General features: G+C 36.2%; 1 protein-coding gene across 8 annotated transcripts in view; it reads right to left on the bottom strand.

Moving 5' to 3' along the window:
- CADPS2 (calcium dependent secretion activator 2) overlaps nt 1-27,391 on the bottom strand; it is a 280,917-nt gene that overhangs the window by 41,286 nt on the left and 212,240 nt on the right. For 3 of the 8 annotated variants that reach the window (XM_030960022.1, XM_030960020.1, XM_030960019.1), the window contains 5 exons: nt 18,130-18,233; nt 16,556-16,564; nt 14,376-14,532; nt 7,124-7,265; nt 6,875-6,994 (listed from right to left, as the gene is read on the bottom strand). In XM_030960022.1, the coding sequence (XP_030815882.1) occupies nt 6,875-6,994; nt 7,124-7,265; nt 14,376-14,532; nt 16,556-16,564; nt 18,130-18,233 (532 nt within the window). The remainder of the gene's footprint in view (nt 1-6,874; nt 6,995-7,123; nt 7,266-14,375; nt 14,533-16,555; nt 16,565-18,129; nt 18,234-27,391) is intronic. The other 5 variants (XM_030960017.1, XM_030960015.1, XM_030960014.1 and 2 more) reach the window with 2 other exon arrangements.

The raw sequence follows: 27,391 nt of genomic DNA on the forward strand, positions 1-27,391 counted from the left end.
GCAGGGATGTGAATCACAGCCCAGCTCACCTTCAGGGGCAGTGGCAGGGATGTGAATCCCAGCCAGCTCACCTTCAGGGGCAGTGGCAAGGATGTGAATCACAGCCCAGCTCACCTTCAGGACCCTGAAGTGCAGCAGGGATGCAGCAGGAGCTGCATCAGTCTCACGCCTGCATCCATCACCTGCCAGTCACACCCACGTGCCCCTTGCTCCCCTGCTACCACAGCCAGCCCTGTCACCTGAGGCAATGGTGCCTCAGTGCCCAGCGCAGCTCCGGGCAGGGCAGCTCCGGGCAGTGACAAGCGAGGGGACAGCCAGGCAGTGACAAGCTGCCAGCAGGGGGACAGGCAGGCAGTGACAAGCTGCCAGCAGGGGCTCCTGCCTAATGGAAACGCTGCCTCTGAGCAACCAGCTCTGGCTCTGGCTTTAATGGTGCAGGTTTTGATTCCACCATGGTGCACAGCAGGTTATTCCACAGCCCCAACACACTTTTTAGTGTAGGCTTTTTCAGTATTACGCATATTTTCCCCACTTGTGTTACACAGTAACTGTTAATTTTGCATTGTATTGTGGTCCTGAAAGAAAACAGCAAAAATAGGAAAAAGGCCCGTGAGACTGCTAAGGTTACAACTTGCACAGGGGCTCTACCTGCTGAGGGACCACTTTCATACACCACTAAGTTTAATTAAGGAACAGAAAGAAAAAACAACCAAAGCTTCTGGAAAATTTATAATCCTGTTAGACTGTTTTTTTAAAGTTATATGACAAGCAAATGTTGAAGATACCATTGCATCTGCTGTGTACACTGGCAGTGAGTGAAGCTGTAGATGCTCTGTTTAGACCTTATCTGATTCAAAAGTGACTAAATCAAGTAAAGAGATGATTGGGGTAAAAGAATATGACAAATCATATGGGGACAGAAATGGGATAATCTCAGTGTTTATATAACTGTTGATAAAAACACATATTTTCTAGAAAACAAACCAAACTTTCTCAAGAAACAAAAATAATGATTTCCATCATCAGATCATAAAATTAACCATTTTTTACTCTCCCATAGTTGTTTCTTTTTTACCTGATGGAATTCCAAAGGAAATTCTTTAGGACTCAGGAGGACTAATGAATTCATAACAACATAAATGTATCCTTATGCAAATTTACTACTTTGTTTACTACTACATTGTAGTAGCCACTTAATTTTGTTTAATTAGACTACCAAATAAAATTTCACAATTATAATAAATGTAATAACAGGCACAGGTTCATGGAAGATTTAATTCTGTGAGAAACACTAAGTCATTTGTTTTCTTTCCAAATAATTTTGAGTTTTCATCCCTCAACTTTTATTCAGCATTGTCCAATGAGCTTTGAATTTGACTAACATATTGTACTAATAAGATGAAGAAAGAAAATAAAGTGCTACAACAGAAGAACTTTGTTTGTTCCTGGTTCACACGTCCTAACACAAATGTCAAATTTGTTTGCTAAATGCTTCAAAAGAAGAGCTAAACTCAGATTTTACATCTTCCTGGGACAGGAGTAATTCCTGCATCAATTCAAGACTGAATCTGTATCCATAATTTGAGAACCTTTTTTTTTGTGAAGGGACAGGACACATTCTTGACTATTGAAAAGTTTTTATTTGAATGTGCATGGTAAAGCTACTTCTGTCTAAAGAAAGGAATTATATTGCTCTACCAGGAAACTGAACTGACATTCTTTCTTCAAAATTATAATAGTTATCCATAGTTTTAAAATTAAGCATAAACTCTACTGCTTTGCTGTCCAAAACTTAACCTTTCAGGCACTGTCTAGTTGTCCATTCTTATTAATCAGCTCATGGCAGTAAGAGAAGATTACCAGGGATTAAAAGAGGTAAATATTATGCACATCCTGTTATATTCAAATTTATTTTAATGGAAATTGAACTTTGCAGTTGGTGACACTTTGACTGGGAGAGCGAACCAGGTATCTCCAGAGGTCCCTTTTAAATTATTTTATGGCTTTATGCCTTGCATCATACTGAACACAGCACAAAAATAAGATCCCAGACATAATGTTTCTCCAAGAACCTGCAGCATATCAAATGTAGGAATTGCATGCAGCCTTAATTCACTTATCCACTGACAGCTGAAAGAGGCAGCTTCCCACTGGGCTTGCCAGGTACCTAAGCAGTAGCAATTAGTCAAACAGTACACTAATAAAGTACACAGGTTGCAAGATACTCCCACACATGACTTCAGAGTAGATGTAGAATGAATAATTTCTTGCTACATATGAAACTCCATAGGGTGGCTTGGGATATGAAAATGTGAGTATTAAATAACTAAGAATATTATCAATAAACCCAAAGATTCAAAAGCAGCTGGTTTCATTTCTGCTATAATCTACTAAGGACAGGGATGGTCATTTTACAAATTACTGCAATTTTTTTGAGGTTACTACTGAGATACTACCCACTAGCATTTTGTGAGGACCATCTTGAAAACATGGCACAAGCACTGCATCCATTGTGAGTCCCCAGTTTGTGAACTCCAGCTTTTCATTCTTTATACTGCCTCAAAATACATGTTCAGGGCTCAGAAAGTCAATTGAGAATTTCAATAATTTCAATGTCAGTTGCACTCAGCCCCATCTCTCTACTTTTCACCAGCAGATGAGGCAGAAGGATGGAGCAGAACCTTTGCAAGTATCAGTTAGTGTAAAGCCCCTCAAAGACACTGGGGACAGAGCTACCTCATGACTTCTCAGCTCAAGGCTGAGGCAACCTAAGGATCAAGCAACCAAAACAAGTTCCTTAAGTCTTCTTTCTTACTGCATATTAATATTTTTGGAAGGAAAGAAATTTGCCCCACAACATAAATTTGTCTTCCAGAATGCTCAATAGGACCTAGCTATTCAAAACTCCTTATTCCACAGAGAGTAGATCAGCCAGATTTCCCCATGCCATCAGTCCTAGGGCTACACTTCTAAATACCCATCCTTGGGAATGCAGGCCATGGCCTCCTAGCACTTTGCTGGAGGTAAGCTCCATGACAGGAATCTACGTGGCACTGCAGCCACAACCCCTCAGAACAGACATGAAAGGTGTCCTTCTGACTCCCTCAGCACTCACAAACACTCACAAACACACAGAGAGCTCCAGCACAGGAGCTCAGACACATTCAGAACAGCTCCCTCTACATCACTATTGGGGCACTGTGACTGCCCCAGCCTTGTCTCTCTCATCACTCATTATAGCCGAGCCTTAGCAGGAAGAATACAGATGACACATTTCCTTTCATGTTGCTTCTTCTGGGTGGAAAACAAGACAGGACTATTCTCCTATAAGCATGTATCTTATTCCAGGTTTCCCCAGCCCTGAATTTTCCTGAAGATGATGTTTTAGACTGGCACCAGATAGCAACAACCTCAGGTGTGTATCTACAATATTTCTGGTTAGTGACACTATGTTATGTCTGCACTGAAAAGAATAATCTATAAATTAAACCATAAACAATTAAAATCACTCACATATCTAACTTAAAACCCAGGTCCAGTAGACACACACACAAAAAATTAAAATATGAAGAGCCATTTAAAATAGTATATTTGAATGAATGAATAAGTAAGGAAAAACTCCTCATTGTGGCTGATTGAAAGCTTTTACAGAATATTCAAACATTTTTGCTCTTTAAGATTATCTTCAGCCAAATGGAAGAGTAATTCACAGTGCTCTGCATGTCTAGCCAATGCGTCCTCTGAGTTATCTTCTCCAGAGACCAATCAAGAAAATCAGACTGCTACTCATAACAATTTCCCCTCTTCATATCTCACTTTCCAATGCCCAAAAAGAAGTGGAAAAAAGGTAATGATCTTTCTAAATGTGGTTATAAGTACCATATATTTATTGCTCCAAAACAAATGATCAAGGACAAAAAAGGAAACAATTAATTAAAATATATAAACACTCTTTGCTAGTAATGTTCAAGAGAATTGTAGCAACTTTAAAGTGAAAATGGGGAAAACCTATTTTCATCAATAAAGCACACAAATGGATGTCCAACTGTGAATATATTTTCACTTCTTTCTCTTCAGCAAAATTCTTAGGTAGGCACATAATAGCTCTATTGGATATGAATATACTTAAACATGAGCTTGAGAGCATGGACACAAACATTAGTAAAGTTTGGAGAATAATAAATCTCTTTCTATTGCAGATAAAAGAGACACAAGACCTCAGCAAACCTTTAACACAGCTGGCACACAGACTACTCATTCTCATTCTTTTTGACTCTAGATTCTTCATTATGCAATCCAAATTGATAATGATTACCTAGCCAAGATCATCACTTTTTGGTTAAAGAGGAAAGTCCTGCAGAACTCTGTGATATTCATAGTTATCTTCTTGCCAAATTATCAGTTTTGTGACCAGGAGGAGGGAGCAGAGTGAACTGGGAAAGAAAGACTTGGGGGAGGCAGTGGGGAGAAGGAGTCCACTTGCATTCCTGAATTAGATGACTCTGCTGACTGTATGTATAATTCAGTGTACCCCTCTAGTCCACCTGAGCTGGGGTGATCATCACATTGAAAGGAAGCTCTGGGCTGTGCTTAGCAGGTATTGGAGCAAAGGTATTGGGTTACTGTTTGTTGAAGAACTCAACTAGTGTGTTCTTCCTGAAAAAGATGGGATGGGAGAAGAGGGAGAAAACAAAACCCTCCCCCTTTCTATTACATAATAGTGAAAGGGACCCACTTTCTCTGCCAGAAACTGAGCCACCATTACCAGGAGGAAAAAGGAAACTCCTTAGCATGGGAGGAGGGACAAGTGACTTGCAGTGCTTTTGCGTTTTTTTTTTTTACCCAAGTACATGACCATTCTGAGAATTTACTTGGCTCTTCAGTAGAATTAAGATAGGCTGATTCTTAAAATACTGCCTGAATACCAAAGTACTGCAAAGGTAACTTAATGCTGCCTGCAATCGAGACTGTCAATTCATTCACATTTTATAAACATAACCTCAAAGCTCTATGTTTTGGGGAAAGAACATGAAGAGGTGCCTCCATCAGAGCCAGCACCATGGCAGATCTCTTCTAGGATGCAGTGCGGGGTGGCTGAGAGGGGATGGTGGCCTTACAAAGGTCACAACCCCAGTAAGAGACATTGCTCACCCCCACTTCACTCAAAAAGCAGCAGAATGGTAGCTACTTCTGGCAAGTGTTTACAACATGTTAAACTCACTGCTCACCAAAGGCTATGAAAACATCACTGGTTGGTTTAGGATTTTATGCACACTGTGTCATATAATAGCATGAAACTAAATACAAGAACATATGCAAGGGGGATGAGCCCATGGCTGAATTTTACTATGCTTGTACATGTTTTGACAACAGAGTCCAAATATATTGCTGCACAAACCCCTTCATTTAGGACAGATCTACCACTATAATCCTCCAACCAAAATCTGTATTCATTATAAATTCAGTATTCAAAATATATGACATTTCATCTATACAATTTATTTTTACTGGATAGGGCTGCTAGAGAGCAGACTACAAGAGCATATCCAAGACTAGCAACTCTTAACTCTGAAAGCTATTCTTTTTAAAAAAAGTGACCTTTGAAAACCTGGGGATAACAGAAAGGAATTTGAGTTCCAGAAGGCCAATTAGTTTGTATTCAAAACTGAAATGACTTGCATAAGCACATCAGGAGAAACCTAGCATTACTATAGTAAACACAAAAGGTACCAAAGCCAAGGATTAAGAGGAATTCTGTCACTTTTTAGGGGAATTAACAGCAGAACAACAATGATAATACTCCCTTTTTTTACAAGGAGTCACATGAAAAAGACAAGGGATAATGGGTTCAAGCTACTTCTGGGGAGTTTCTGATTAGAAAGTAGAGGAAATTTTTCACAATGAAGACAATCAGCCATTGGAATAATCCCTCCAGAGGAAATGGTGGATTCCCCAACACTGCACATTTTAAAATTCATCTGGACAGGGCACTAGGCCATCCTAGACCATGGTTTTGCCAAGAAAAGTTGATGAGATGATCCTTGAGGTCCCTTTTAACATGGTATTCTATGATTGCATTAACTCTTACAGAAATAGATCTAATGCTATTTAGGAGTCTGTCATGAAACTTGAAAAGACAACACTTGTCTTGAAATGATATTATTAACGTATATATTTTGAATGTATGTTTTTTAAAGTTTTTCACATTCATGCTTTCCTAATATAACTTTTGCTAAAATAAGGTTCATGAGCCTTTCTCTGACATATATTGATGTGTCCTCACACAGAAATCAGACCTATAACTATGGGAATATTTCCACAGAGCACTGAAATGTTGGGGAAAAATCAAAAAGAAATTTTTTTTTTCAAGCAGACAAAGAACGGGATGTACTTCTCCCCTTGGTACCTATTAACATTTTACTATTTTCCTGTAATGTGGATATTTAATCTGATGACAATATTTACAATCAATGACTTTCCGAGCCAATATAAAATGAGTTAATCAAACCCATGCAAAAAATATAATGGGCTGCCTCATTTTACAAAACCACAATCTAAAATCAATCATCCAAAAGGTTCCCCACTGCTTATTAATTCGAAAGAGTTATTAGGATGTTTGGAGCATTAAACATCATTCCTGCTATGACAGACCTTTGCAAAGTTGATTTTCTGAGTTACTGGGTTTAAGACTGCTACATTTTAATGCACTAGAAAGTGCAACTCACTAACAGTCCATGCTGGGCTCACTCCCAAGAAACAACAATTTCCAACTAAGAGAAGATAAACACCATGCAATCCAAATACAGCTGCACAGAACACTAGCAAGGCCATGCAGAGCTGACATACAGTCAGAAAGTTATTGAAGAATACACACGTGGAGTCATACAAAGAAGTCATCCAGGTTGGTGTAGTAAAGCTAGGTATTTGTGGAAGATTAACAGGCAAACTTGGAACTTTTGGAAGAGCTACATTAGGAAGACTGTTGGTGATGCTCCTGTGAAGAAATAAACAATGTAGGAATACAATAAAAAACAGAATATTTAGAAGACAACAGGGGAGAACCCCTTATTAGACAGAAAGCTATAAGCAGGTGCTTTGTTCAGATTTTGTAAAAAGCACTTACTTGACAGGTTGCCATGACTCTTGTTCCAGACCTCTGTGAATGGACTGAGCAATTGATGATTCCATGAGATCAATGTAGCGGACGACCATGGGAACAAAAACTTCTTGCAAGTGCTTGTGAAACTTTCCATTGCACAAAAGTGCTTTAAAAAGCAAACAAGAGACAAAAATGTCAGACCTTTTGTTACAGGAAGAAGTGTACCTTCAAATCTTTTAGTACACAAAGGCATTATAAGAATAAGATCTAGCTTTGTAGGAAATACAGTTCAGGAAAGATAAATGAAGTGTTCCATAAGGACAGTGTAGTACATTTCAAATTGTCAGTGTAATGAAAAGTAGGTATATACAGAAATTCTTTACTGAACCAGAACCCTTTTGCATCTCCTTAAAATTAATAATATGCTTTGCTGAATCTAAAGATTTGCAATTTTGTTCATGACTTCTACACCAAGACAGGACAAAAATACCTGAACAAAGGAAAAAAAGGCATTTGAATGCCATTAATAAGCAGTAGAATAGTACCTACTTCACAGATGGGACTTACCACAGGAAAAACTGCATACACATGCAAACTGAACATGCTCAAAATCTGAAAATTATTTTGCCATCACCCCTGCTTGTCTCTGTATTTGCTGAAGTGCTCTCTCAGCAAATGCTAACTCTTAGCACACTAATGTCCTGTCCCACCAAGAGAATATGTTTCATGTTTTGAATGTGTCTGTGTTCACTCTTTAATCTAGCACTGTTATAAGAACCTATGAGAGTATTCCCATGTGCATAAGGAAATCATAGAAGCTCAGACACAGAGAAAAATTTTCATGACCTTGCCAACCTTTGTTTTCTCTTGTCCGTGTTCTGTTGTTTTAAATTCTTTTGTGGGTTTCTCCTCCCACCTATTCCAGCATACAGTCTTCTTGTATAATTGGATGGGCACCAAAACCACATTTTGAGGAGGCTTCCTCCTCTTCCTAAGAAGAAAAGCCTGGATCACAGAGCTCACCGTGGACACAATCCTTTAAAATTACAATCCCTTTTGTTCTACTACCAATGCCACTCCATGTCTAACATGTCAGAATAATTTCTATAACTTCCAGAAACTACTTTGCCTTCCATTCCTGAATGATGTCCAGTCCAAACTGAACTTGGGAGAGATGGAGACTCTGGGGCAAATGTGGCGTCAAGTTTCTGGCCCCTGTTGCTACTTGAACTGCAAGGAGTGCCCTTGTTGCTGAATGTCTGGACACCATTTTACTTTTTTCCTTCAATAAAATGACCTGAAAGCAAAAAATTATTTTCTTGACAACATCCTTGTAGAGTAATAGGAAATATTGTATCAATCACCTTTACCTGAGGAAACAATATTATGTGATCAGCTATCTGGTTTTGTGTAATTGCCTATCTTGCTAAGAATTTTGAAACTTTCAGCTAATTTCCAATCACTTTAGACACAGGGGTGGAGGTACCAGATACATGAAGTTTTATAAAAACAGGCAGCTAGCTAGCAGGCAGAGATTATTAGGGTTTCCACTGAGAAAAAGGCAGAGGTGTAGGATCATCTCTTTATTAAACACCTGAGAATCCACCCTTGAGAGTACCTGTGAGTCCATTACAAACATGATCCATTATTTACACTGCTCCTCAAAATAATTGTTAACTAGTTAGTTCTGGCTTATTATTTATATATCAGGAATTCAAAACAGTGTTATTTTTCTCTATTTATAATTGTCTTATATATCTTAAAACGACAGCAACTTTCACCAGCAACAGAAATGACTGAGGAGGATTTGGATATTACAAAGGTTGCACAGTAAATAGCTGATGAGCACTGCCTTTGAGAAACAAAAGGTTGCTGGTATCCATTTGCATATTAGACTGAGTTTTCAAGGCAATTTTGAGCTGAAAAATAACAGCAAGAATACAACTGTGCCAATTAAATCAACTTGCTGCTTTATAGTGAACCACTGAAGAACTGTAATTAATCAGGCAATCACAGTTACTTGAAGGGATAAGCTTGTAGTTTAGTGTTTTCTGAGCACACTGCAGAAATGCTCTGCTACAAGCACTGCTCTGGGAATTACAGTAATGAAGCCTCATGGGCAGGAAGGTGACTTGTTATTTTGAAGCCAGCATGAAATTTTAAGAAGTCACAGTCAATAAAGGTGTTCCACTTCAAAAGCTGAATCATTTGCCTAACATCATGACACCAGTCTTTACAGGGAAGTGAAATTTTCCAAAATTATGCCAAGACTTATTGTCACTTCACCTCCACGGAACTCCCTCTGTATGTGGGTACACAGCCACAAGAGAACTGTCTTGGATCAACAGCTCCATGAGCATTCTGCTTTCCCAGGGTTCAGGACTTGGCAGCTCTGATTAACCCATCTGGAGATCTCCATCAAGGATTAATGCAGGGCAGGGAAAGAACTCAGAGCACAGAGATAAGTGATATAGCTGAGTATCATCATCAGACTCATGGCACTCTATCCTATGACTAAAATTGATCTTGCCAAAAGGCATCAAAGCAGATGGGAAACAAGAGATCCTTGAGGAAATGCCATGCTTCAGATCCCTCAACTACCACTTGTCTTCAAAGCTACGTAGCTTAATTCTCCATTGTCTTTTAAATATAGACACCTCACAGCCTCTTCAAATGAGCCATCATATGAGCCATGCACATTCACACAAGCAACAATAAGATGAAAGCCTATGCCAGAGCAAGGTAATGCGTAGGCAATATTAAAGGAAAGCACATTATGGGAATAGAAACAGAACCCTGAACTAGATATTCTTGAAATATTGAAGTTGAAGAAGAAAATTATTATATTTTTTCCATATTAGGAAATAAATTAGCTGAAATATATTAAAATCTTACAAGAAAATATCAGAGATTATTCTAAAGTCTAGTCATTCAGTACTGGAATGAGGTTTCATCTCTGACAGTAGGAAATGAATCTGCTGTGCCTGTGTACCACAGAAGCAGAGAGGCTTCTATGGCTTTTACTAATACAGGCACATCTCAGGAGCTTTCCTGGAGTCAGCATGTCATGCTGTCCTCAAGAGCTTCTGCAGAAGCCAAGGCAGGCAAGCATGACACAGATTAACATGAGTCTCCTTTCCCTTGACAAAACTATTACTTTGTCAGAGAGTCTGTAATTATCCTGTGCTTAATCAGATTCTACTGAAAAGATAACCTGAATTTTCTGGAATATTTTAAAATCCAAAATAAGAAAGAGTATATTTCAAGAAGGAAATATCCTTGAGGATCTAGATAATATTTCTAGCATTTGAAACTCAACCAATGACATGTGAAAAGAAAGTTTATATTCCTGTTCATTTGCTGTTTATATTCTGCCTCCACAGAGAATTTCTTAATCAGCTAGTTAAATTGCAGCAAAAATTGCAAGTGTCCCAATTATATGGAAATTATCTTGTATTCTTACATATAAAAAATATTTTAAAAGTGAAATTTAAAAGTTTGCTTTGTGAAAGCAAGGTTAAAATTTATTTGATATTTACAAGATAGAGTGACATAAACAGGTTATAGCACAATTTACTATTTACACAATTAAAAGTCCCATTAGGAAAAATTATTATTGGATATTCTGGAAAGGAATAATGCAGCTTGAGTTAACTCTCGGTATCAGAAACCAAGACGTGTAGCTGTTATCTGAAGGCAGGTTATGATTTCAAAGCAGTTTCTAATAGGACTGAGTCCCTGATCTGAGAAAAGATAGCCTCTACAATGAATGAGAAGTATAAGGTTTGAGGTATTGGGGTGGGTATACAGTTTGCTCTGATTACCTTAAATCCAAGTTGTTTTCTAACTCTACCCTCTAGTTTAAGATAGGGTACAATGTTTTACATAAATTCTAGTCCAAGAGTGGTACACAGTCTGTAACAAAGCAGGAAGGTGATGATTCTGTGTTTGGTGCTTGCCACTCTGCTACTAGCAACAATAGTGGAAAAAAGTGTATCAGAGAATTCCTGTTTGAAGTCAATAACCATAATTATGGCAACGGCTTTCAAAAGGCTAAGGCTCAATATGCTGCTTTTTCTATATCAGCTTCATCAGACTCTGCCCTTTAGAGCAGACTGTGGCAGAGTTAGAGCAGGTGCACAGACATTCCACTGAGTAACACTTGAAGGAGAATGAAGATTATGAGTCACCTTTATAATACTCCTGGTTTTGAACGGTTCATGCCAAGGTAGCAATGCAATAATGCTGAGGACAAAGTGTCAGTTAGTGACACTTGCAGGGAAAACTTGGTAAGAAAATCATCAGAATACTGAATATAGAGTTGGAAAACCTCTATAACAAGCAAAATATGTAGACACTTCATCTAACTAGGCATATGCCACTTAAAAATATCTCTCACACCATGTTAAATGAAGAGGAATTAATACATCTCTCTTTTGGGGACTAAAAACAAGTTTAATCTGAATAATTAAACAACTACAGGATGTAAATTGCCCTCTAAAGTAGGCCCCTTCAAACATAACTTATAGGCTCTGTGGAAAAAAAGTAACATGGTCATTACAGAAAATAAGACACAATCCTGGGACAACTATGTTCTTCTTCCCTTTATGAATATCTAATTTTGTAAAAAATAATTTTGCTGTCCTAGAGAGATGTTGAGTACTCTATTGGTGTACAGTCTGCAAAGCTTTACAGAGTCAGGCACCATTGTGCACAATAACAACTCTGGAGATCATTACCAAGTATACTATAAAAGCAGTTATAATATTTTTTTCAAATATTTACAATTTGAAAAAACACAAGAAATTTATCTTCAATCTATTATTCATCTCCACAGTGAATATAATTTTTAATTCACTTTTTGTAGTTAGCAGAGAGATGTTAGATGTTAGCAGTTAGATGTTCTCACGAGTGCTGTTCTCTCAACAGAACAGCTGAAATATTTTACAAGATGGGAAGATCATCCTCCTCCCTCCCTCTATTTTTTAAAGTTTTTCAGTTAGACCAAATGGGAATGCAATCACTGACGTACACTTCTTGTGGAATAAGAGCAGAAAAAAAGGAGAGTCTTAAAAATGGACTCTTTCATGAAAAAAATGAGAAGCTTCAGTCAGGACTTCCCCATCCTCCCCTCTCTCCATAAAAGATAATACACCATACTGGAAAATGCATTTTTTCTCATTGTTAATTGAATGCTGACTTTAAAGTATTTGCCTTGAATCTTGCACAATGTTTTTTACACTGTGTAAAATAGCACCTTCAGTATTATTTGAATATGAATTTTCATTATCTCACAGGTTTTTTTATTATACTTCAGTTATGTAGTTGTAAAAATAGTTTTACATGCAAGTTTTCTTTAATGCTGTAAAATGTAAGATTGTTTCTTTATTGTTAGGAGTTCTCTCATGTCAGGTTTATGTGAAAACTGATTCATGCACCAAAGATTTAGAGCTCATTTAATGCTCTGAAGATAGAATGACATGCAGGAGTCAGTCCTCCAAATTTCAGTGAAGATTAACCTAATATGCAATATGGTGACCTAACTGTTCTTCATTTGAAAGAAGTCTGAAAAGTAATCTCTGATATAGCCAGAGAGTGAGAATAACCCAGTGGGATTTCCACCTCTTCATTTCCTAATGAGTTTTTTGATAATGAGAGGTGACTTTGCCAGTCACTGTGGGCTCTATTATGGCTAATTTACTCCACTTCACTCTCCTTGTTAATTATTAACACTAGCCTTTTTATCCTCATGAGACCACATTCCAGTTTTTCCCTTTTTAGATTTTTTTTCCTAAATATATCTTTATGAAGGTGATAGTTTTCAGGAAAAGATTTTCACTTAGGGTTAAAGTCAGAATTATTTATTTTACCTTGGAAGACTGTAACATTTATTATATAAGCATGGGAAGCTCTTGCTAATGTTTTTAATGCAGTTAAAAGGTGAAAAGGCTGTTAATTAAAGAATAAGCACTGAGGAATGTTCCACTTGGGAATCACTTCTTGGTAGAACGGTCACTTGCCACTTGCTAACATGTCCACTGATTAACAGGTGACTAATTTCCATGGTTTCTTTCCAGTAGTTCTGGAAAAAGAAAAAGTGTGTATTTTTCCAGATGGTTTTCACCTGCCAGAAACTGTCATTTAATATATCTATTACCATTAGGGAATTACTGAAATTGGTATACAGGTGTGATATTTCATACAACAGTTGTTTCATGTCCTTCAGTTACAGTTTTACAATATTTGTAAGAGTTGCTTTAACATGGAAGTTTTCATAAAATGTCTTTCTAAATTAAGCCTATTCTAGTAATTTGGCATTATTATCAATTTAATCTTTTAAGGAAAGAAAAAACAGCAGCCTATTAGCAATCTCTTGCATGGGAGGACAACCCTCGTTTGTTCCTAACACTTCTCTCAGGTTGGAACGAAAGTTCAAAGGAACACAAATGACACAACAATAAAGTTAAAACTGGTGTCACAAATCCTTCTTCTAAGACTGCTTCAAAATACCTACACAGTTTTCAGAAACCAAAGAATTGTTTTAGACACCAAAGAATTCTTACCAAAGAATTGTAACATCACAACTAGAGATGTGCTTCCTTAACTGAAAATGTACGATGGTAGGAAAACAGGCTGAATATCCCATCTGAATACAGGCTTCAGGTTTTTAATCTGGATTTTAGATGATGGGACACCACTTAAAGTAGTGCACAATCCACCTTTCAGGAGCCCAGCTCTTCTGAGATCTGCAGCAAGATTGAAAAATTCCTGCACCCTTTTCAGCAACCTTCTCAATTACCATCATGGTGATTTTAATAAGTTTCTGAAGTTGCAGTTTGCCCAACAAAGGATCCAAACAGAACATTTGTTGTGTGTATTTTATTCTATCCATGCTAACACTACTATACCTTTACAGACATAACTAATGTGAAAGTAGTTTAGAAGGCTTAGAAGTAAATATAAATGACAACTTTATTTAAGTGATATAGATTAAATGCAAACTAGCAATACCTCTTATACTACTTGCACATAATTGATTGAAAATTGAGTAATTTGTGAATACCAAGTGGTTAATGCAGTGCCAGAATAAGGAGTGAAATGGTGCAAGGATAGAGAGAAACTGCTCAGCTTGCAGGAAATGGAACACCAGGACATGTAAAACAGGCACTGTCACTTTTATTTTGAGCATTATCCTGTTTGGAAACACATTTCTAAGGTGTGGGTACATTGAAAAATCTTACAAAAACAGTATATAATAAAAAAATTAGGATCTTACTGTCATTTCTGAGGGCATTATTCAGCAGCTGGAAAAGTGGGAAGCTGTCCCAGGAGTCTTGTGGCTGTGCCTCAAGTGCTGAATCCATGTCAACAGAATACAGAGACAAAAACTTCTCTGCATGCTCAGCCAACAGTTCTGGCCACCAAGCGAATGCCTGCAAACATGACAAAATAAAATTACTAAACACGAGCCAAAGCCAAGAGATGTGCTCTGTCTGTGGCAGAACACACCTGAGTACGTCACGTCACGTCCTGTCTCATATGGGGAGGAAGAATGGGCCAAGTGAAAAATGTGAAAATATTTTATAAAATTTTGCATCAAAAAAAAAAGGAAGAAATCAAACAGATTATTGTGGGAAAAGTGATATGATCAGAATAAAAATATAACACCAAAAAAAAAAAAAAAAAAGAGAATATAAATGCCTTTTTTTCCCAGAGAGCAAAGAAAAGCATGAAGGCCTTACTCTGGAAAAAATGACTGTATATGTTTCCTTTGATTTCATTAAATTCTAGAGCAGATGAATTTATTTTTAAAATAAATATTTTGGAATATATTTTACATTCATTTGGTAATCAAAAAGGATGGTTTATTGTAAAATTTTATTCCTTGAAGTCTGAGGGATTTTTTTAACAGCTAGAGAGTGATTTTAATTCCTATTTTTGCCTTAAAGATGTCAGCTTCTTCTGAGGAAGACATCAATTTTCCTTGAGCAAATGCTATAAATCTGTAGAAGTTCATTAATGTCTATACTCATTATCAGTAACTTAACATGTTGGAACTGTTTTCTCTGTCAAAAATTTATATTCTTAGGCAATCCTTAAAGAAGACAAGGAATCTGTGAAAAATATCATCAGCAATAAACCCAGCTCTTCATTAAAGACATATAACTATTGTACCTTTTTACCAGCACATAAACCTAGGCTTTAAAATGCCAGTATTGGAGCTGAGCATTGATCAGGGGGAGCTCTGTGATCCTGGAGTTAAGGATGGAGGGAGTGGAGGGAGTTTATGAAACAGGATGAACATTGAATCCTGCTGAGTGTTTTGCTCAGGGTTTCTAGGAACATATCACAGTGAGAAATGCCTACACGTGCAACACAGGAAGATGTCATTGCTGTCAAACTTATGCCACTCTTTTTGAATATATAATTTTGAATATTTTTGAGTTGCCAGCATGGAACATAGGTAGCTTGATCTACACAAGAGCTAGCCCCCCCAGCTTCAAATAAATTCAGAGAAATTTTCACTTGCATTTACAAAATGCAAGCCCTGGGTGGTGTAGACTTAATGTAGTCAGGTCTGAAAGGCATCAAATAAAAGACAACCTCTGTAAAGTGGTCTACAAATGTGTTTTTGCATCATGGATTTCTGATGACTGCCCATAGTTCTTTCTGGCACGGGGCAAATGGAGAAATGATGAATTGGCAAAAGTTTTAAAGAAATGCTGAGCATCTCCTCCTATTACTGAAAAGTACTTTGTGTGTTCCAGTGGTAGGACTGAAGGATGACAACTGACACCATAGTGAGGAGGAGAGGTGAGGCTTCAAAAACTTTGGCAAGAGTTTGAAATGGAGTCTCTCAGTTTCATTAAATTGGAAGAAATTCCTTAATGAACCTGTTTAAGTAGGAGTTAATTAAAGGAACAGCTCCTTTCCTTACTCTAGAAAATAACTACACAAAAAAAAAAAAGTATATTGGCACCGGCAGGGGACCCTTCTAAGCAAACAAAACTCTTTTCAGAAAATATTGCCAAAATTTCAAAACAAAACAAAACCAAAACTCGAAAATGAGCACATTTTCTCTCCATTTTCTTCTTTGTTGTAAATGACATTTCGAACCCAGACAGAAATTCTTCTGATTCTCTCTCAAGAGCTATGCATCATTACTTGGGCAGCAAGAGAGAAGAATAGAAAAAAAAAGTTAAAGGTAAATGTAACAGCACAGTTGCTATGGATAATAATAGGCTAAAAGCAATTTGCAATTGGTGGCACACATTCTAGGAGAACAGAAACATTGCCTGCATTAAAGGAAGAATGGAGTTCTTAGATTCTAGAAGGCACATAAATGTGGCTATGCAACACCAGAAATCATCAAAACATTTTATGCTACATGTTCAATGCACAGTTCCATGCTATGAGCAGAGCAAAACAATGCTAAGTTCATCAGGAATCACGTACCTCTCTTCCCTTTGGGAATCCCCGAAATTTGTAAATGTTATGAATTAAAAAAAAAGAAAAAAAAATCTAGTATTAAAAAATGTGATATATTATTTTGCAGATTACTGATACTATTTGTTAACTGTAGCATAAAACACTGAACATTTGCGTAACATTATGATGTGAAGTCTCCTTACTTAATATTCAGCTTTGAGTAGGGAATGTATAATTTGGCAATCTTTCTCAGATATAATTTAATACTGAAATTCTTTATGCCCTAAAAATTTCAGTGAAATTGAACATGTATTACATGAATGAAGGAAGGGGAAAATAACCTTAGCATTAGCTTTTTTCTTTTCAAGGTACCTTAGATTAGATTGCAAACTTTTGCTGAATAAATTTTTCTGAAGGCACATGCAATATACTTATCCTTCTGAAAAACACCACATCTCTGACTGCAAATAAGTAGTATAGAATGCAATCTTTGAACAGAGATGCTTAATCATATATGCATGATTTGATCTGGCTTTTGTTTCTGTGTTCTTTTGCACAGAAGTCCAATTTTCTTACAGTCATGCAGGTCCTCAAAAGACAAAGACAACAATATATACATTTTATTAAGAAATCATTACACTGTAACACAGTGGCAGCAGTAGTGTAGAACAGGACCTCCAGGGAATTAATTTCAAGTCATCAAAACAGATGTTTCTTCAGTATATGATAAAACATCTATAACAAGTTCACACATGACAGATGTAAGCTAAAAACCAGATTCCATAGTGTGATATAAAACCAGATGTTTTGAATGATCATATTTTATAACTATATATTCTAGATAATGTTTATCCATTCGCATATTTTAAAAAAATATTTATTGAGTTTTTTGAGAAAATTTTAAAAACAATTTCCTGAACCTTAGAAAACTGTATTTATTAATTAAATTTCAATAATATATACACGTGTTTCTTGGCAAGTTAAGTTTTGTAATTCCTTGACATAAGAGGTGCTAGAATTCTAGCTGTTGTGGTTTCTATATCATGAAGCAAAAGATGTGAAAGTAAGAAACATAAAATTGTTTTATTTTATTTCTTCTACCTTACAATGCCATTTTTAAAAGCACAAGCTTAAGAGCATACTTTTTAAATCAACAGAAGAGCAATAGCAATGAGATTATTATACCTATCATTATTTTCTTATACATAATCTAGATTTATATAGCGTGATGAAAACCAGCATTCAGTTATATTTTCTTTCTATTTTGACCATCAGGTGAAAAGTTGGAAGGAAAAACTGTATAAGGCTATGAATGTTTTCCATACCATTTCAGCACCTCCAGCACAAAGATGCTTTCTCTTTTTTATGCTCTTTAATTTTAACTTCTAAACCTACAGTTCATTCAAGTGAATTGAAGTAGAGTTTTATTTCACTTCACTTCACATAAGCTTCAAGTCTCTGATTCCTCTGTAAATGTGAACTGCCTTAAACATATGTCAGAAAGGAAAACTAAAATGTTTCTTGACAGACTTGCTTCGCATCAGAGGAGCGTAAATCCAGGAACAAACCATTCTCTGCAGCAAATGCAATTACAGCCTCACCTCTGAATGATGCTCTTCGTTTTGCTGCAATACTTCGATACAGAGTTCTGCAAGGTGAAGAACCTCCTCCAGTTTTCTTGCGGGTGTTGCTTGATTCATAGTCTCTATATGAATATAAAATGTAAACCAAAATTGTTTTAGTTACAAATATTATTTACAGTAAGAGAAAATTATGTCAGAAACTAATGGGAATGCTGCAAACTGACAAATTTCTAAAGTAAAAGAAATTTCAAGTGTTAAGGATAATGATTTAAAACACATAAACAGAGCTGAATGTCCAGATTACTAAAAAGAGAAAATAATTCACAAGAGCATCAGTGGTCACTGTAAACACTATCTGATTTAAGATGTGAGAAATAACAGGTGTATCAGTGTATTGGATGCTCAACTTTTGCAATAAGGAAGTTCTTTTTCTCTTCAAGACCATATATACAAAGACAGCAGATAGTGGAGACCTTTTTAGTTATTATCAGTACAATGTCTTCTCACCAGCTGACTCATTACTGTCATCAGCAAAATTCATACCTTTTGCAGCAGCCAAAAATTACAAATGTTTATTTAAAAGAAGACATTCCATTTTAGGCATATTTAAAAATAAGAAAAATGCAAACCAAAATAATTCATACAACTAATTTCTAGTAACTAATTCTTCAAATAACTAATTTTCTGTTCATCAGTAAAGGTGAATCTGAATTCTTTTCAGTACCACAGTGAAAAGTAGCATTATGAAATAAGGATCTTGTAACAGAATTAACACAAGCCTACTAAAAATTCCAACTAAAAGAAGTACAAATGCAAAAGTTACAAATTACATGAGGTTCACTTACTCTACTCAGAGGACTTCAAAAAGAAAGGAAACAACAAAGGTAAACCAAATGTAACTAAAATACTTATGGGAAATTAAACAATTAGCCTGCAATTAAAAATCATAGCACTAGATTTCAGGAAGAATCACAGGAGATAAGGGAAGAGTCCAACAGAATTTTTTTACAAACATTTTAATCAGTAAAAGTAACTTGTCCAACTACATAATCTGCATCATTAGGGATATCTTCAGCATTCGCTATTAGAGCTTGTTTACTTAAAACGCTCTTGTTGCTAAGCATAAATGTATGGTCACATTAACCAGATTTGCAGAGAACTTATAAAGCTGATAACAAGGCCAGTGAGGGTTTCAGGAATTCTATTTTCTCATTTTTTGTGCAAATTTATGGATCACATGGATAGCAAATCATGTGAATACACATCTTCATATGCAGAAAATTCTGTGACATTTCCTTCCCACTTTGCATTCATCATTACATAGATCATTAGCAGATTAATGAAACAATTCACAAAATCTCCTTGGTCTTAGTAAGAATATCAATATGCATGCAATAAGTATTTTCAACACTTGACATTTCTAGCAAGTCAAAGCAACATGCAGACATTTTAAAGGCAGGTGACCCTGTCCAGTTCTCCAGCACTAACACATTAATGCATATTACAGCAATGAAATATAGAGCTTTGATGCAATTTTGAAGAAACACTGGATTAAAATCTCCAGCAAACACCTACTTCAAAGTGACTAATACCCCACATTGTTTTCATGCAAAAACTAAGCAGGAAAACTAGTTATTGAAGCAACTACAAAGAATTTTTTCAAAACTTATTAGAAGAGACCACATAACCAGATATGTTAAAACACTTTTTTTTTCTAAAACCAGAATTTAGTTCAAGAAAGAGTTAGTGTAGGAACATGGGTCAAGCACAAAGCACACACAAGGCAAAAAAATACATTCATAATGCCAGGATCACTGTTTTTAAGACTGTACTGTATTGCCTTCAAGATTCCTATACTGTACAATGATGACATGAATTTAACAACAAACATATTGAATCAAGAGAGATTAGCAAGGATCAGCCAAGTGCCTATTATTTAGGTTTTATATTATAAAGACTACTGTTGGATTCAGACTAAACCAGTGGTTTCTACACTTATCCTGGACTGAAATTGCTCTTTCTCCTGGTGGTCAGTGTCCTCCCCCCCCTGAACATATAGCAAGTACAATTCATACAGATAATATACATCACTAGCAGTGTCACTGATGTTAATGAGTCTTAGGAATAAACCAGTGATATTAACAGAGAGCATGACTGGAACATCTGATTTCAGCATAAACAACTCATTTTATTGCAAACTCAGCCTGATCTTCATTACCTCACCACTTACCAAGTAAACAAAATAATTGCATGCATAATTGCATACATTCCTAATGAAACTAAATAAACGGTAAAATATTCAGAAATCCTATCCTATAAGGGCTCCTCTACATTATTAAGAAAGTAATTCTCATAATTATCTTGAATCTCCTGTTGCATTTTTGCTCTGGAATAAATTCACTTATTCCACACTTAAAATTAGCTAAAGATGGCCTAAAAATGGCTGTTGAACAGATATCATTATCACTGGGGAGAGCAGGAGAAAAAAGATTTACCACCTAACTGTGAGATTATCTTGCTTCACCACTGTGATAAGATCACAGTGAAGAGAAATATGGTCTCAGGCAAGTACCAATTACATTGAACAAGGCATTAAGGAAATACAGTTCTGGTCATCTGTGCTGAAGTGATGGATTTTGATCAGAAAAGAAAAGGAGTTGTTTTTTTTTTTGTGTTTGTCTGAAAGGCATCATAAGCCTAATAAAATGAAGGATGAAAGTGAGGTTCAGAAATGTTCACACACAGGCAATGTAGGAATTCAGTGTTCCCGAAGTGGAAGCACAGGACCTACCTTTGATCAGGGATGATGCTGGCAGAAGAATAGATCAGTCATGACAAATGATTTAAACTAGACATTTTAAAGTTTTCAGTCATTGTGGGACTAATGTTCAGGACCAGTTTTTTTCAATAGGATTAGCATGTTTAGGAGGAAAAAGAGTATGAAAATGTAAATACACTTTTGAATTGAGTATGGCAGGTTTCCAATTGACGTTTCATGGCAGGAATGACTAAAAATGTGGGCTATACTAGAGTGAATCAATTCCAATTTCATGTTTCCATAAAACTCACCATGCTATTTACTAGTTTACACTGAAACTATTTATTACAAGCTAAATATTTGCAAATTACCCTTAATTTTTCTAGCTTTTCACAATATTTTAAAAGTCATTATTTTCTTAGAAGATCTGTTCTTAAGAAAAGGTGGCAGAGAATTGTACTCAGTCTGTATCCTTGGACAAATCTCTCTTAATTTTTTTGTTTACTTATTCACAGTATAAATCAGTACATGCTATTTCTTTGGCATGATATAGACTTCCCTACATTTCACTTAAGCTTCATGTAAAGCCTCCTTTTCCATATATAAGTTACCACACCACCTAGCCATTTTTCTGTGTAACTAAACACCTTTCAAATTCTAGGGAATATATCTTATGGATATCCACCAGTTACATGTGTATATACATAAGGGGCTATGAAGTAATTTGAGAAATAAAGAAAGAATTTTTTTTAGCCAAGTGTATATGAAATATAGTGTATATTAGTGTATATGAAATATGAGTAGCAATAAATTCTTATTTGGAAATTTTAGACCCTTCAAAACACCTGAGCCAAATACTGTGCTTGTCTTTGTAAGCATAAAGGCATTACAGAAATGGAAATCAGTGCTGTCAGTTTTCATTATATTCATGATGTCTTTCTTCCCACAATTACTAAAGGTTGTTAAGATGTGTTTACACTGTTCAAACTAACAAGTTGCAGCAGGAGTCAAGTCAGTAAATATGCTGCTTGACATCTTTTAGAAAATAAACAGAAAAAGCCATCAATCATCTGTTTCCAGCTTCACATCCTGCCAAAATGAAAAAGCAAACCAGGCTTTGCAAATAATTGATGTTTTCTCAAGTATGCATTACCAGTGAGTCACACAGGTACCAAGCAATATTGTTAAATGAGCTAAGTTAACTGAGTGAAGCACTGCTGAAATGAAAAAGTGACTGCTTCATGAACCAACGGAGCCTCGGGCCACAAGGGACTGTCAGATCATCCAGTCTCACCTCCTGCAACACACAGGTCAGGGAACTTCTCCCCAGTCCTCCTTTTTGAGAAAATCAAGATGTCTAAAACCTAACAACAGTGTGTCTAAAACCTACCTTAAGCTTTCTTCCCACAAGAGAGTTGAAGACATCCTTGAAGACAAATGCACAATTCACCTCTCTCATTTTCTCCCCAGCATGTAAGCTGTTAAACATGTGTGATTAATTTCTCATTGACATTTGCTGCACACAGGAATCTGCTCATTAGAGTGGCATTTTTTTTCTTGGTTACGAATAAAATGCAGCAAGGAGACTCCTGACTCTGGCCTGCCAGTCTCCCCCTCAGTGACACAGCACATATCCCTTACTGGTCTTCCCTGCCTCATATTTCATCCTTCCCCTTTTCTTCCAAAAAGCATGTCCAGAACCAGTGTCTCAGGAAAGCCAACCCATCTCCAGGCACAGGTATTGAAAAAAAGGCAAGTATGCTGAGAAGCTCCAAAATCACAGCCTCAGTGGGCTTACAGTAAAGCAGGACACAATGTAATTGATAATACAGACACAGCCTCATTTGAGCTTTATGGAGCCAACTCTGCTCCAGCAGGGCCCATTCATTTGGTCTTTTTAACATGGGAAACCTGCAAGATTGCTTGAAGCTAGTATGTCACTAAACCTGAACTGACTCTGAAGTGTTAACCCAAAACTGGTATAATTGACCCACAGATAATTTAGATTTCACTGCGCTGAATTTTTGTGCAATTTGTCAAAGAATTAATTCTGCATGAAAAAGTAAGGAGGTAGATCTGGAAGGACATTTTGTATTTTTTATATAAAAAAAAAAAATCCAGCCTTATACAAATAGTGGAATTTAGCTTTAATTATGAAGCTGAAACCAGTCTTTCCATAATTGCTTTCTACTATTTCAATAGCATTTTAAATTCTAGCAGAAAAATTAAAAGTAATTACCCTTATTAGCTAAATACAGAAAGATTGTGAGATTTATAAAAAGTTCAAGTTCACATCTCCTACTCCATGACCTACCATTTCTTAAGTGTGTCATGCTCCAATTTTTTCTGTTTTTTAAAATTTATCATAGTATTCAATGGAATTACCTTCATGAGGCAATCACATGTTTTTGTTTTGTTTCGTTTTGTTTTCTAAAGGGAATCTTGGCTCATCAAAAAGCATAAAAATAACAAAATCAAAAAGGTAAAAGCAGAAGAAAAATCTCATTTTTTGCCAGCTGATCATCAAAGCATTTAATATAAGATGTTTTTGTATTCTGATTTTGGCAACACAGATACAAGCAGTTGGTATTTTCCTTCTTTTTCTCACTTCTAATTTCACTTCAAAGGGGGAAAGAACTAATATTCTCAGCACTTCCTGATACTGTAGAATAAAACTCAGAGATAACAAACATGCCAAACTGCAAGGCTTCATGAATAAAGAGAACTGGACAGAATAATAACTCACCTATCAGATGGAGAGAAAACTGGCACTTAAAAATACAGACTTAGTAAAAAGTATTTTTAAAAAACCAGAATATTTTAAGATTCTAAATTTTGGAGCCTTACTGAAAAATGAAAACAAAAAATCTAATGCTGGCAGGCAAGGTGAAGGGAAAAGAGATGTTGAAAATTATTAACTGAAACAAAATTTGAAGAAATTACTAATTGAGGACATAAAATGAACAGAAAATAAAAGAAAATAAACCACAGATTTGCAAAGTGTTGAACTAGACTGGTGCAATTTTAGATAGGATATTTTTGTATAAAAGAAATTCAGTAGATCTTATTTATTCTGACTTTAATGAAGCATTTGATACTGTGCCTCATGGGAAAACTACCAGTTAAGCTGAAGAAAGTGAGGATTAAAAAAGAAACTGTATGGGGTATAAAGAAGATGCCTCAAGTGAAAGGGAATAAGCAGCGCTGAGAAAGTGCAAAAAAATGATTATTGAGAGATTTCTTGAAGATTCATCTTACCTTCCTTAATATTTTCACCAGGGACTTTAGAATAAATATTAGAAGCACAATGACAGTGTGTAAAACGTGGGAAATAGAAAGATGTAGTAACAAGAATTTGATAATTCCAGAGAATGGGAGAGAGAGATGTATCAAAATACCTTCAAGAGTTAAAGAAGGGACAATACATTTTGACACATGAACAGCCATCAACATTTCCTATAAACTGGGAACATGTCAGCTCAAAATGATCAAAACTCTAAGACTGGGTTGAATTAACTTTTCACAGAAGGGTTGTGTGACACAAGCATGATACAGACATCAGACCTTTCCTATATCAGATAAAATGTTTCTGCTACAACAGCACTGCTAACACAGTGCAAGGCATCTAATGGGGGTGACTTCGCACAATTCTTGTCACCAATGTTCAAGAAGATGGAATTCAAACTTTAATAGAGAAAGACTCCTGAAATGATAGAAATGAAGAACAGGCAGCTACTCTGAGACAAGCTGATGAAAGCCTAGGTTGCATGAGTACTAAACTCTTGTCTAAAAATGCATCATAGGGCATGGAGGAACTGGAGATGCTGAAATGCTAATGAGGGATGAAACTATCCCTCCCTCATTTGGGATACAGGATGAAGTTGTCATGCTTAAGTTTGGGAACTAATTTAACTGTAAGGTGATGATACACCTGTACAGCACACAGGGCTTGAAATGACCTTCCTGTGGGTGCAGCAGGGGACTGAAAAGGGGAAGCACAGTGACAAAGGCTGACAGCCCTACTGTTAAAGGAGGATATGGGTATGTTTACAAAGGAGTATCAGGATGCAGTCTGGGAATTATTTTACAGGTCTAAAACTGAAATCAGGCATGTTTGCCCATATCCTCATTTCCATTTAGTTGCACAACAGAGACCAAGAAGGTGCTATGCTGCTGTGCAACCCACTTCTGTTCAGTGAAATGAACATCCATGGAGAGCTTAAATCAAGTCCTCTCCACGTACAATGACTCTCTCCACTTGCCTTCTCAGCTTCAATAATGTTTGTAGTGTTATTCTCTTTTAAGCCAGACAGATCCTTCTGAGCCTTGAGGGCATTTACATACTACCCTTCCCTTAGAAACTTGCATGTAATGAGTATGTTAATGATTGAGGTCTTAAACCCCAGCAAACTTCTGAGTTTCTCCTGACCTTCTCTTGTATTGAGTTAACATTTATTCTGCCTTTGGCAGTTTTTCTGATAGAAACAAATTTTGGCATGACAACTGATCTGTCTTCAAACAATTGTACACTTCAGAGTAACTATTTGCTCCAATTTTAATGAAACTTATTCCTTTTATTCAAACTGTTTGGCAGAAGGAGACCAGTATACTAAGTTACTACAGAATTTAAAAAATAGTGAGTTAAAAGACAACTGAACTTATAATTCAAATGCTTACAATCTGTCTATTGCTTCAGAAATTAATATGCATGGACAACGATGAACACTGCCCTGTTTACTTTACAGACATTTACCACTTTAATCCCTTTCATAGCTGCACAGCAAAGTAATGCCCCTGTGCTGAAAAATGTACTTATGTGTAAGTTTCTGTCTTTTCTCAGGCAATAACAGCAGCAATAGCAGAATTAATTAGTCCTCAGCCATTCAGATTTCTAATAAATTTAAGAGGGAAAAACATTAATTTATGAGAAGGAATAAATAATGTGTTTTATTACTCTGTGTGTATGGATGTGTATTAAATATAAGTAAAAAATAAGAAGTCTGTGTAAGGAAGGCCATCTTTTTTGAGGGAGAGAAAACAGGTGATGGAGCCATGCAAATTTCTATAGGCTCTTCACAGGAAGTGTGCAAAATGCATATGAAGAATGCTGTTTGTCTCTGGCCTCAGAATCTGGCAGGTCCATTTATGTTCAACATTATCTATAGGAAGAGTTAATATAAGTTAAATACTGAATAAGACAGGAATACATGCCATACACAAAACAATTTAAAAAGTACTTTCAGGTAGTGAAATCTCAAAGGCAGTATATGCTGAAATGAAAATGGGTCACACTTAAAAAGAGATTTTCATGTATTGATGCTGTGATTCGTATCCTTGACAAATTATAAACCCTTGCTGCAAACTACCAGGACATTATTTGAGAGTTCTTAGATATAGTTCAATATTATAATAGTAGGTTTCCTGCTCTTCTCTTCATAATGGTAATTACACTGACTGAGCAGATTAGCTACTCCATGAGAAATTCAGCTGTACATATAATAAAGAATGACATGCTGAACCCTGTAAAATTTTCATGGCAAATGTAATTTTTGTTAAAAAAGTCTATTCTATATTCGTAACAGTACAATGATGAGGGATGCTCAGTAAAACGTCATCCTGACTGTAAACAAATATTTTTGATGGAAGTGCTGCTTATGCCACCATGTTTGCCATTAAGAAAGTAACCACTGTCTTTGGGAAAACATTCAGAGACTTGTTCAGCTGAGACTGTGAAAATCAGAGCACTTGGGGAATAGACCTGGGAACCTGGCAACCACACTGCCAAGAAAGGGCTCTCACAACAAGAAGAATTTGCATATTCACCTCTGTATTACCTAACAAGGACACTCCTGAAATTCAAGCTTCATTATCAGTATATAGTGCACAAGTTAAAAGGTAAATAACAGTTATCTAGACAGTTTTTCTCATTTTCCACAAAAGTACAATATATGGTATTAGGGCTAAGCATATTGTACAACAAGTTCATGATGAAATCTGTAGGAGTCCAGGTAGAGACAGCAACAGGAGCAGGATTTGGCCCTAAAATGTCATCATGTTGGGATTCATCTCAGTGGCTTTGTGTTTTGCATCAGATAAATATGTCCAGTGCTTCACACATTCCAGTAGATACAGTCTATCTACTCCTTTCAATAAAATGATTTTTTTCTGAGTTTTTGATTAATTTTCATTTGCATTTTTAGTCAGAACTGGTATTTAATTAAGCAACTAAATTATAAATGCAGCCTATAAACCTCTAGCTTCAGCTAACTCAGACAGTGAATTTATTCACTATATGTAATAGGCTTTCCTCTCATCCATTCTCTAATCTAGTTATTTGCCAGGTCACTTAAGGGACAACTTCACTATTCTGTATTAAGAAGGGCTATGGTTTCTTTCAAAGCATGGAGAAACCTAATGTAAAATATTTAAAATCAGGTACAGCAATTCATTTATTTATTTTTTATGTGCCTGTAACTATGTCATCGATGCTTAATGGTTTTGGGCTTCCTACATAAAGAGCCT

Source organism: Camarhynchus parvulus, chromosome 1A (assembly GCF_901933205.1).
Source record: "Camarhynchus parvulus chromosome 1A, STF_HiC, whole genome shotgun sequence".
In the NCBI taxonomy this organism is placed as follows: Eukaryota; Metazoa; Chordata; class Aves; order Passeriformes; family Thraupidae; genus Camarhynchus; species Camarhynchus parvulus.